This window comes from Doryrhamphus excisus, linkage group LG14, assembly GCF_037039965.1.
Source record: "Doryrhamphus excisus strain RoL-2023G ecotype Guam linkage group LG14, RoL_Dexc_Guam_v1.1, whole genome shotgun sequence".
In the NCBI taxonomy this organism is placed as follows: Eukaryota; Metazoa; Chordata; class Actinopteri; order Syngnathiformes; family Syngnathidae; genus Doryrhamphus; species Doryrhamphus excisus.
The window spans coordinates 19,351,937-19,362,704 of NC_136370.1; the positions used below are offsets into that span (position 1 = coordinate 19,351,937).

At 48.3% G+C, this 10,768-nt stretch overlaps 1 protein-coding gene across 1 annotated transcript; it reads left to right on the forward strand.

Moving 5' to 3' along the window:
• Nucleotides 1-28: 28 nt before the first annotated feature.
• On the forward strand, nt 29-9,653 carry ehd4 (EH-domain containing 4). Its single transcript, XM_058091502.2, has 8 exons — nt 29-772; nt 2,941-3,117; nt 4,233-4,330; nt 7,963-8,129; nt 8,190-8,323; nt 8,386-8,497; nt 8,574-8,738; nt 8,804-9,653. Exons 1-8 carry the CDS (start codon nt 543-545, stop codon nt 9,359-9,361), a joined length of 1,641 nt encoding a protein of 546 aa, XP_057947485.2. The 5' UTR covers nt 29-542; the 3' UTR covers nt 9,362-9,653.
• Nucleotides 9,654-10,768: the final 1,115 nt, after the last annotated feature.

Below are 10,768 nucleotides of genomic sequence, written 5' to 3' on the forward strand. Positions count from 1 at the left end.
TATCAGTACTCTTTTTTAAAATCTGATAAGACTTTAAAAGAGTATTTTATTTATACGACGCCTGTCAGTTGTCTTCTGTTTTGTGTCCAGCAGAGGGCGCCAAAGGACGCCGAGATTTCTTCTTTAAAGTCCAACAACGTTGAAATCAGGACTGATTATTGGGCAATGTCTGCTGTCAACGTGACATAATTCATACATGTTTTTTTTCAATATTTGTTACGTGACCCTTCAAGGTGGCGTAGGTGCGAGGAAAGAAACGTTAAAATCCATTTATTTTGACATAATGCCTCCATTGAAAACTGCCACTGCGCGCGCGCGCGCACACGTGCAGGGCGGGGAGGCCGGGCCTGCAGGTGAGGTCAGAGCGTGACAGAGGAGGCAGTGTCTGCGCGGCGTGTGCACGACATGTGCACGCCCTCAGGTGCCGCAGTCACAGTCTGTGTTTGTCAGTCGGCTTCCAGCAGCCCGCGCGCCTGGAAGAAACGGGGAGTTCGTCTTCCTCTTTTTCTTCTCCTTTTGGTTCCTCTTGCCGCGCCTCGGAGATGTTCAGTTGGGTCAAGCAGGAGCAGGGCGGCCGCAACAAGGACGGCGAGATGTACCAGACGGTGACGGAGGGTCTGCAGAGCCTCTACAGCAAGAAGCTGCTCCCCTTGGAGGAGACCTACCTTTTCCATGACTTCCACTCTCCCGCCTTGGAGGCCGCGGACTTCCAGAGCAAGCCCATGGTGCTTCTTGTGGGACAGTACTCCACCGGGAAGACCACCTTCATCAGGTCAGTACGACGAGTTCTTGGGACTGGGGGCTAGTAGTCGTAGTCCCAGACACCGTAGTTTGATCCCACATCAAAGTCACCCGTTTAAACGTCAACATAATCCGCGTTTTAAAGCAAAAACTTCAAATCGGGGTGTGTTCGAACGATACCGAAGTCTGATACGATTACTTAGGAAGGTTAAAGTATAGATCCTGTTGCGTCGCGTTCTCTGCTCCGGTTGATGCACTTCCGCAAACAACTGCCGTGTCAAGATGGAGATGTAGCAAGTGGACATACCGTCAACAAAGACACCTGACATTTATTACGTACACGCCGAACGTATCCCTGAACTTCCACGATCGTGTTTACATCGAGTCTGTGTTTGAAATGTTTAACAGCAGAGCGAACGTAGTGAATTTTCTATTTTCCAATGGGAGTTTGGTACAGTGACATCAACGTCCATCTTCCTCTCATCAGCATTCGCAGCTGAGTTTCCCCTCCCCCCTCCCCAGAGAAAAAAATAACACGTGTCTGCTTTTGAAACAGTGTCACGTGACCCGAGTGACTCCTTTTTGGACATTTTGATTTTTTTTTTTTTGCTCTTTGTAACCGTTTTGTGGCATTGCTGAGAGACGCACTCACTCCCACTTCCTGTCTGTTCCACTACTTCCTGACGTGACCCCCAAATGTCATGTGTGCACTTTCCACACTAAAGTGACGTGCACGTGCTTTCACCAAAGTAAGTGTGTGTTTGTGTGTAAATACTTTGGCGGCAAAACCATCAGCAGATCCGACCAGGAAATATGAGCTGCTGCGTGTGAGCATGTGTGGTGGCCCCACCCTTCTCCCAGGAATGCTATGATTCATGGGAACCCAAAAGACCAAATCATGTGAGCGACTTAGTAGAGAGAGATCTCGCGATATCAAAACAAGACGGGATTTTTTTAAAAAACTGTTTTGCCGTAATAAATACATAATCACAAATTTAAATGAATTCCATATGTTGCCATGTGCGTTCAAGTTTATTTACCTTATCTCTCGCCACCAAACTGGCAGGAAGAGGGTTCAGCCTGTGCATGGTTTCACCTATGTGAAATGATGCAGACTGCATGTGTCGGCCTAAATCATGTAAACTATGTCGTCTTTTTTGAGTCGTTCATTTCAAAGAAAACATAGCCATGACTCATTCATTCATTCATTTTCTACCGCGGTGGGTGCTGGAGCCTATCCCAGCTGTCTCCGGGCGAGAGGCGGGGTACACCCTGGACTGGTGGCCAGGCAGCCAATCACAGGGCACATATAGACAAACAACCATTCACACTCACATTCATACCTATGGACAATTTGGAGTGGCTAATTAACCTAGCATGTTTTGGTCTGCACGCTAACCACTCGATCACCGTGCAGCCTAGCCATGACTCATCATAGGAAATTCCATATGAGCTAAATGACTGACATCAATTTACCTTCTGGTGATGTTTGTTGTCGTTACATACCAAAACGGTACGTATCATTTACTCCCCCCCCCCCCACCCCCGGCCCTCTTCCGTGCATGTGATTGGTCACACTTCCTCCGATCGCTTTATTCATTGCACACAAAGCCTCATTAGCATGATTTAACGTGAGAATACAACTTTGTAGCAACATTTATAGGTCAGAAAAGAACATAAAAGCTCCCCTTTAATACATTTGGAAAGTCAGCATTTCGAGAAATGCTGCAAACATTAGACAGAGTGAAAGATGCTATATTAATGGACATTGCATATATTGTGGTTATTTGGTCCCCAAAAATGTCGCTATCGATAGATAATAGCTATAATTTAGATTTGTTGTGATTATTATGTTGTGAAAAATACACGTTCAAGTAATAACATGTCCAAAAGTAGTCTATACGGTATTGACACTGGTTTCCAGTGTGTTGCTGGAATCCGCCTCATGAGCAAGGAGCAGTGGAGCAAATGAGCGGACACAATGGCCGACACTTCAGACGCTGTTCTTTGTGATGTCCATGTCACAGCCAACCAAACAGGAAGTCGCCCTTGGCCCCCATTTTCCTTCCTCCTCCCTTCAGTGCAAGAGGTCATGATAAAGGACGTCCACGTGCGCCTCGCGTCCCAAACAAACACAAAAAGCGAGCGTGTCTTCAAGTGCTTCCTGTTATGCGAGCTGACTGGAGGTGGTGCTTTCAGGTACCTGCTGGAGCAGGAGTTTCCGGGGATGCGGATCGGACCCGAACCGACCACGGACGGCTTCATCGCGGTGATGTACGGCGACACGGAGGGCATCGTCCCCGGCAACGCCCTGGTGGTCGACCCCAAGAAACCTTTCAGGAAGCTCAACGCCTTCGGCAACTCCTTCCTCAACAGGTAAACGCCACATGTCAATCACGGTCACGTGACATCACGGCTCCTCTAACCTTAACCCCGGCGTGGACATTCCAGTGTTAAATTTAGCTGAAACGTATAAACATGTTTCCTGCGTCCACAAATGTTTGTACGGGCAGCAGCAAGGAAGCGGAAAGCTCTCGGACCCCCGAGGCCCACTTGTGTATGCAGGGCGTTCCTGCAGCCATCTTGTCACTGACAACCCCCCCACCCCCCCACCCCATAATGACTTATTGTTTCCAGGGGGAAGTCTTTGTGCGTCACACGCGTTTTTCTTTCCCTTTGCCAGCCGTCCACTCGCCACCTCAGGAGTTACGGTCGCATTGACGACCGAGTGAGGTGAGCGGGAGGTCGCGTTCGTGTCGAGACGCTATGCTAATGATGAACATGCTAACCTCAGTGGCTCAGAGGCCATACTGGTCAATAAGCTAGCTTCAGTGTTAAAGCTAATGTTACATATTGTTGCTTTAAGGCAGGGGTCTCAAACTCAATTTACCTGGGGGCCACTGGAGCTCGGGTCTGGGCGAGGCTGGGCCTCGCATCAGGTTTTCCAAAAAAAAACAAAACGCATTTATTAAAACAGAAAAATGAATAAACTTCGCCTTGGTTCCAAAGCATTATTAGAGCCCTGTAGACATGACAAAACACGACTATAGTCACATTTATACTCTTTTTATTTACAACATATTGCGCAACTGCAGGGTCTTGAGACACATGCTAACTCGCAAACTAGAGAGCTAGCGACCTAAACGGTAGCCTTCAAGTTATTTCCTTTCAACTTAAATAGCCAAAAACTTACCACTTCCACACGGATAGGGAGGATAGCTATTAACAGTTATTTAACCTTTAACATGAACATGAATCAAACGTAATAAATTTTTCTGGGTACATGATACCATACAGCATCCATATCAAACATTAAACTTTCATATGAAGGCGGGGGCCTCAAACTCGTGTCCTGCGGGCCACATTTGGCCCGCGGGCCGCGTGTTTGAGACCACTGCTTTAAGGTCATCCGGTTTGTTTGAAAGCAGTTAACGCCATCTACCCGGATGCCAAGATGCTAAACGTGTGTGTGTTTGTGTGTGTGTGTTCAGGTTCATCTGCTCTCAGATGCCCAATCAGGTTCTTCAGAGCATCAGCATTATCGACACGCCTGGTATCCTGTCAGGAGAGAAGCAGCGCATCAGCAGAGGTGTGTGTGTGTGTGTGTGTGTGTGTGTGTGTCCTTTGCTGCCCAGCGTGATGACATCATCAGTTAAGGCCTCAGCAGGGCGGGTGGAGTCATAGGGGAGGGAGGATGTATTATTATAAGGGGAGGAGGGGGGGCAGGGGGCTTTGCCAACATCTGGAAACATTTAGGGGAGCTCAGCTGAATTTGGGCTGAAGATGCTCAACACACACACACACACACACACACACACACACACACAGAATTGCAAGCATCACAGCTGTGGAGTAAACATGGAGGTCAGCGTTGTCCTGTCCGGTAGAGGAGGCGCCGCAACGTTGCTACCGTGTTGGACATCTGACTCCTGCTACAAGCCCCGCCTCCATGCCCTCTTTGGCAACATGGCTTCCATGTTGATGGCGAGTGAGCTTCATTAGTGCTGGACTGGGTGGAGTCAACATGTGTGACATTATTTTATTTTATTCTATTTGTTGGTTCGTATCATCAGACTCTAACCAAAACGGATGCTAACCAAATAAATAAATGAATAAATAAATAATGTAAACCCAACCTTAACACAAAACATACAGTGAAGAAAATAAGTATTTGAACACCCTGCTATTTTGCTATTTCTCCCACTTAGAAATCATGGAGGGGTCTGAAATTTTCATCGTAGGTGCATGTCCACTGTGAGAGAGATAAACTAAAAAGAAAAATCCAGAAATCACAATGCATGATTTTTTAACAATTTATGTGTGTGATACAGCTGCAAATAAGTATTTGAACACCTGAGAAAATGAATGTTAATATTTGGTACAGTAGCCTTTGTTTGCTATTACAGAGGTCAAACGTTTCCTGTAGTTTTTCACCAGGTTTGCACACACTGCAGGAGGGATCTTGGCCCACTCCTCCACACAGATCTTCTCTAGATCAGTCAGGTTTCTGGGCTGTCGCTGAGAAACACGGAGTTTGAGCTCCCTCCAAAGATTTTCGATTGGGTTCAGGTCTGGAGACTGGCTGGGCCATGCTAGAACCTTGATATGCTTCTTACGGAGCCACTCCTTGGTTTTCCTGGCTGTGTGCTTCGGGTCGTTGTCGTGTTGGAAGACCCAGCCACGACCCATCTTCAATGCTCTGACAGAGGGAAGGAGGTTGTTCCCCAAAATCTCACAATACACGGCCCCAGTCATCCTCTCTTTAATGCAGTGCACTCGTCCTGTCCCATGTGCAGAAAAACACCCCCAAAGCATGATGCTACCACCCCCATGCTTCACAGTAGGGATGGTGTTCTTCGGATTGTACTCTTCATTCTTCTTCCTCCAAACACGCTTATTGGAATTATGACCAAAAAGTTCTATTTTGGTCTCATCTGACCATAAAACTTTCTCCCATGACTCCTCTGTATCATCCAAATGGTCATATGCAAACTTAAGACGGGCCTTGACATGTGCTGGTTTAAGCAGGGGAACCTTTCGTGCCATGCATGATTTCACATCATGACGTCTTAGTGTATTACCTACAGTAACCTTGGAAACGGTGGTCCCAGCTCTTTTCAGGTCATTGACCAAGTCCTGTCGTGTAGTTCTGGGCTGATTCCTCACCTTTCTTAGAATCATTGAGACCCCACGAGGTGATATCTTGCATGGGGCTCCACTCCGATTGAGATTGACCGTCATGTTTAGCTTCTTCCATTTTCTAATGATAGCTCCAACAGTGGACCTTTTTTCACCAAGCTGCTTGGTAATTGCTCCGTAGCCCTTTACAGCCTTGTGGAGGTGTACAATTTTGTCTCTGGTGTCTTTGGACAGCTCTTTGGTCTTCGCCATGTTACAAGTTAAAGTCTTACTGATTGTATGGGGTGGACAGGTGTCTTTATGCAGCTAACGACCTCAAACAGGTGCATCTGATTCAGGATGATACATGGAGTGCAGGTGGACTTCTAATGGGCAGACTAACAGGTCTTTCAGGGTCAGAATTCTAGATGATACACAGGTGTTCAAATACTTATTTGCAGCTGTATCACACAAATAAATTGTTAAAAAATCATGCATTGTGATTTCTGGATTTTTCTTTTTAGTTTATCTCTCTCACAGTGGACATGCACCTACGATGAAAATTTCAGACCCCTCCATGATTTCTAAGTGGGAGAAATAGCAAAATAGCAGGGTGTTCAAATACTTATTTTCTTCACTGTATTTTTATACAGTAGTTTTCTTGCATAAAACTATCAAAAACACATAAATACATCTAAATGATGAATGGAAGGGATAAGGTTACTTTAAATCCACTGATGACATGATGTGACTATTCCCAAAGACACAATGTGGCGGCGAGATCAACACCTTCTGTTTTGCCATGAGTTATCTCTTGAATTCAACCGTGTTTCTTGCCTCAATAACGGAGTTGAGAGACTGGCAGCTTTTTGACAAAGAAGGTGGAAACACTCTTGGATGTTGATCTCACTGCCGCATGTTGTCTTTGTGTCTTTGGGAACCTTCATTTATCCCTTTCATTCATCATTTATATGCATGTAAAACTATAGAAATTGTAAAAAGTACATCAATTGTAAAGAGTCAACTGCTCATGACATCATCAACAGGCGACATAGCGCTTATGGTTCCGGTTGTCTTTTTTTTTTTTTAGCAAGCTAAGGATGCTAACAGGATTCATTCATTCATTCATTTTCTACCGCTTATCCTCACGAGGGGGGTGCTGGAGCCTATCTCAGCTGTCTTCTTGGGGCAAGAGGCGGGGTACACCCTGGACGGGTGGCCAGCCAATCACAGGGCACATATAGACAAACAACCATTCACACTCACATTCATACCTATGGACAATTTGGAGTGGCTAATTAACCTAGCATGTTTTTGGAATGTGGGAGGAAGCCGGAGTACCCGGAGAAAACCCACGCATGCACGGGGAGAACACGCAAACTCCACACAGAGATGGCCGAGGGTGGAATTGAACTCGGGTCTCCCAGCTGTGCTAACCACTCGTCCACTCGTTAATTCATTCATTTTCTACCGCTTATCCTCACAAGGGTCGCGTGGGGGTGCTGGAGCCTATCCCAGCTGTCTTGGGGCGAGAGGCGGGGTACACCCTGGACTGGTGGCCAGCCAATCACAGGGCACATATAGACAAACAACCATTCACACTCACATTCATGCTGTATATTAATTACACCACAAGACACACAACGTACGGCAACTGGAAAATGTACGCAAACCGAGGCACAATTTAGTGTACGCTAACCAAGGTTCCAGGGTATTTTATTATTTGTCACGGACTGCCTTGCACCCAAACCTCATGCCCGGTGGCGAAAGAGGAAGCAGGAATGTTTGACTGTAGGCGTTGACCCTGAAAGAGGAAATAGAGCATGTGAGGAGACACCCAGCGTCTTGGAATAGACACACACACACACGCACACACACGCACACACACACACACACAAACTGGCAGCAGGTGAAGTTGACACCATCTTCATCATTAATGGATGTATTTGTAGTTTGCAGTACTGTGTAGTAAAGTCCTTAAGTAAGACAAGTTATTATTTAATAATGGACTGTACTATCTTTGTATGATGTCAAGGGGATGTCATGTTGTCTTTGGGGTTGTTTGTGGTTGCCATGGTGACAAGAAGGCGTCCTACCCGCTAGGTTATGACTTCGCCGAGGTCCTGCGTTGGTTCGGCGAGCGGGTGGACCGCATCATCCTGTTGTTCGATGCCCACAAGCTGGATATCTCTGACGAGTTCTCAGAGGCCATCAAAGCCTTCAAAGGCCAAGACGACAAGATCCGAGTGGTCCTCAACAAAGCCGACCAGGTGAGCTCAGCCCCGCCCACCGTGCCTCGGCTTTCCCTCACCTGTCCGCTCCGCCTCCAGGTGGACACGCAGCAGCTGATGAGGGTGTACGGCGCTCTCATGTGGTCCCTGGGGAAGGTCATCAACACGCCTGAAGTTGTCCGGGTCTATCTGGGGTCCTTCTGGGCCAAACCACTGCAGAACACGGAGAACAGGTAAGGGTGGAGTCCCGCCCCATCGCCACCGTCATCGCCATCATCGCTGCCTCTCGCCTCAGGCGTCTCTTTGAGGCGGAGTCTCGAGATCTCTTCCGAGACATCCAGAGTCTTCCGAGGAATGCGGCGCTCCGGAAACTCAACGACCTCATCAAGAGGGCGCGGCTGGCCAAGGTGAGACGTTAAAAACGATGGCGGAATCTTCTGGTTGTCTTCTCGCCAACACGACAACATGACTCCGCCGCCGCAGGTGCACGCTTACATCATCAGCTACCTGAAGAAGGAGATGCCGTCGCTGTTTGGGCGCGAGAAGAAGAAGGAGGAGCTGATCATGAGGCTGCCAGAGATTTACACCATCCTGCAGCGGGAGCACCACATCAGCCCGGGAGACTTCCCCAACGTCTCCAAGATGCAGGTGAGCCGGTGGGCGGGCTCTGAGGTGAAAAGGGAGCGTGATTGACAGCCGGAGCTTCTCCTCAGGACATGCTGCAGCACTACGACTTCAGCAAGTTCCCGTCTCTGAAGATGAAGCTGGTGGAGTCGGTGGACAAGATGCTGGCCAACAAGATCTCCGTCTTGATGTCCATGATCCGCGACGAGGAGTCCAAGCAGCCGCCCGCCATGGTCTCCGGCGGCGCCTTCGAGGGCTCGCAAGACGGGCCGTTTGGTCAGGGCTACGGCGAGGGCGTCAGCGCCGGGGCCGACGCCGACGACTGGATCGTGAGCCGAGACAAGCACCGCTATGACGAGATCTTCTACACTCTGATGCCCGTCAACGGCAAGATCAGCGGCGTCAACGCCAAGAAGGAGATGATGAACTCGCGGCTGCCCAACACGGTGCTGGGAAAGATCTGGAAGCTGGCCGACTGCGACCACGACGGCATGCTGGACGACGAGGAGTTTGCGCTGGCTCAGCACCTCATCAAGGTCAAACTTGAAGGTTACGAGCTGCCTGCAGACCTCCCCCTCCACCTGGTGCCCCCCGCCCACCGCAAAGACCCCACGGCGGACGCCATGTACAACCACAGCGAGGACTAGGACCTCCGCTCGGGTCCGGTCGAGTGCTTATGTATGGCTGCGATGCAACGTCACGTGCCTTTGCGCTTTTATTGGGAAAGAGCCCGGCATACAACTTCCTGTTTGAAGTGCCTTATTTTGAAACTCCAAAGCATCTCAAAACACTGGGAGCAGAAGTCGGGGGTTCATCTGCTGTGACCTTTGACCTCCTTCGGGAAAAAGTGACAGAAGTCGAGGTCATAGGTCGACCTGCTTCCTCTTCCTGTCTATCATTTCAAAATAAAGTCCGTTTATAACACTTTTTCTTCTTCTTCATCAAACGCACGCCTGCATCAAGGTTCATCGATGTTCGCTTATTACACCTGAACTCTGACCTGAACTGGTCAGGTGGTGCGTCAGGTGCTGGTGCTGTAAAACCTGCTCAAAGGTCTCACACACACACACACACACACACACACACACACACCATTTGGACAGATCGCTGCCTGAAGACCAGGTTCGATAACTCTTTAATGTTTTTCTTGCATCTGGACCGTGGTTCCATTGTTCCGTTGTTGTGGTTCTGCTGTTTGTTGGCAGATAAAACTGCTGAATGACTCAGCACTTTTGAGTCCATTAGCGTTCTCCGTGGATCCGCTTCTTCTGAGATGTTTAGACAGCAGTGCAGCAAAGTCCAAGTCCGGACTCAGCAGGCGTCTTCAGCCTGAGATGCACCTTCAAATGGACGTGTCTGCAGGTCACAGCTGTGCTAACATTGTGGACCACAGCGACCTACCTTCTCCTCAGGGATGTGCTCTAGTCCCACTAGCGGTCCCAGTCCTTGTTGTCCTAGTCACTGTAGATGGTCTTGGCAGGATTTTTATAGACTTAGTTGTCCTGGTCCTAGTCGTTCTGGGGTTGATTGCCCAAGTGTAGCTGTGCTAGTCCTAGTTGTCTCAGACCGACTTGTCCTAGTCCAGTTCCAGTTCTGGTTGTCCTAGTCATCGCAGATGTCCTAGTCCTTTTGGCCAGGTTTTTGTAGTCCTAATTGTCCTAGACAAGTGCTGACCGTCCTGGTCCTAGTTGTGCTAGTTTTAGTTGTCCTGGTCCTAGTTGTCTTAGTCTAGTGCTGATTCTCCTGGTTCCAGTTGTGCTAGTTATAGTTGTCCTGGTCCTAGTTGTCCTAGTCATCAAAGGTGTCCTAATCTTGTTGGCCTGTTTTTTGTAGCCCTACTTCTCTATAGTCAAGTGCTGATTGTCCTGGTCCTAGTTGTGCTAGTTGTACTTGTCCTGGTCCTAGTTGTGCTAGTTGTACTTGTCCTGGTCCTAGTTGTCTTAGTCTAGTGCTGATTGTCCTGGTCCTAGTTGTGCTAGTTTTACTTGTCCTGGTCCTAGTTGTCTTAGTCTAGTGCTGATTGTCCTGGTCCTAGTTGTGCTAGTTTTACTTGT

Excerpts from the sequence above, each read along its gene's own strand:
- ehd4 (XM_058091502.2), top strand. The coding sequence starts at position 543 with ATGTTCAGTTGGGTCAAGCAGGAGCAGGGCGGCCGCAACAAGGACGGC. Across the intron at positions 8,324-8,385 it reads CTGCAGAACACGGAGAACAG|GCGTCTCTTTGAGGCGGAGT; the intron begins GTAAGGGTGGAG and ends CTCTCGCCTCAG. Across the intron at positions 8,739-8,803 it reads CCAACGTCTCCAAGATGCAG|GACATGCTGCAGCACTACGA; the intron begins GTGAGCCGGTGG and ends GCTTCTCCTCAG.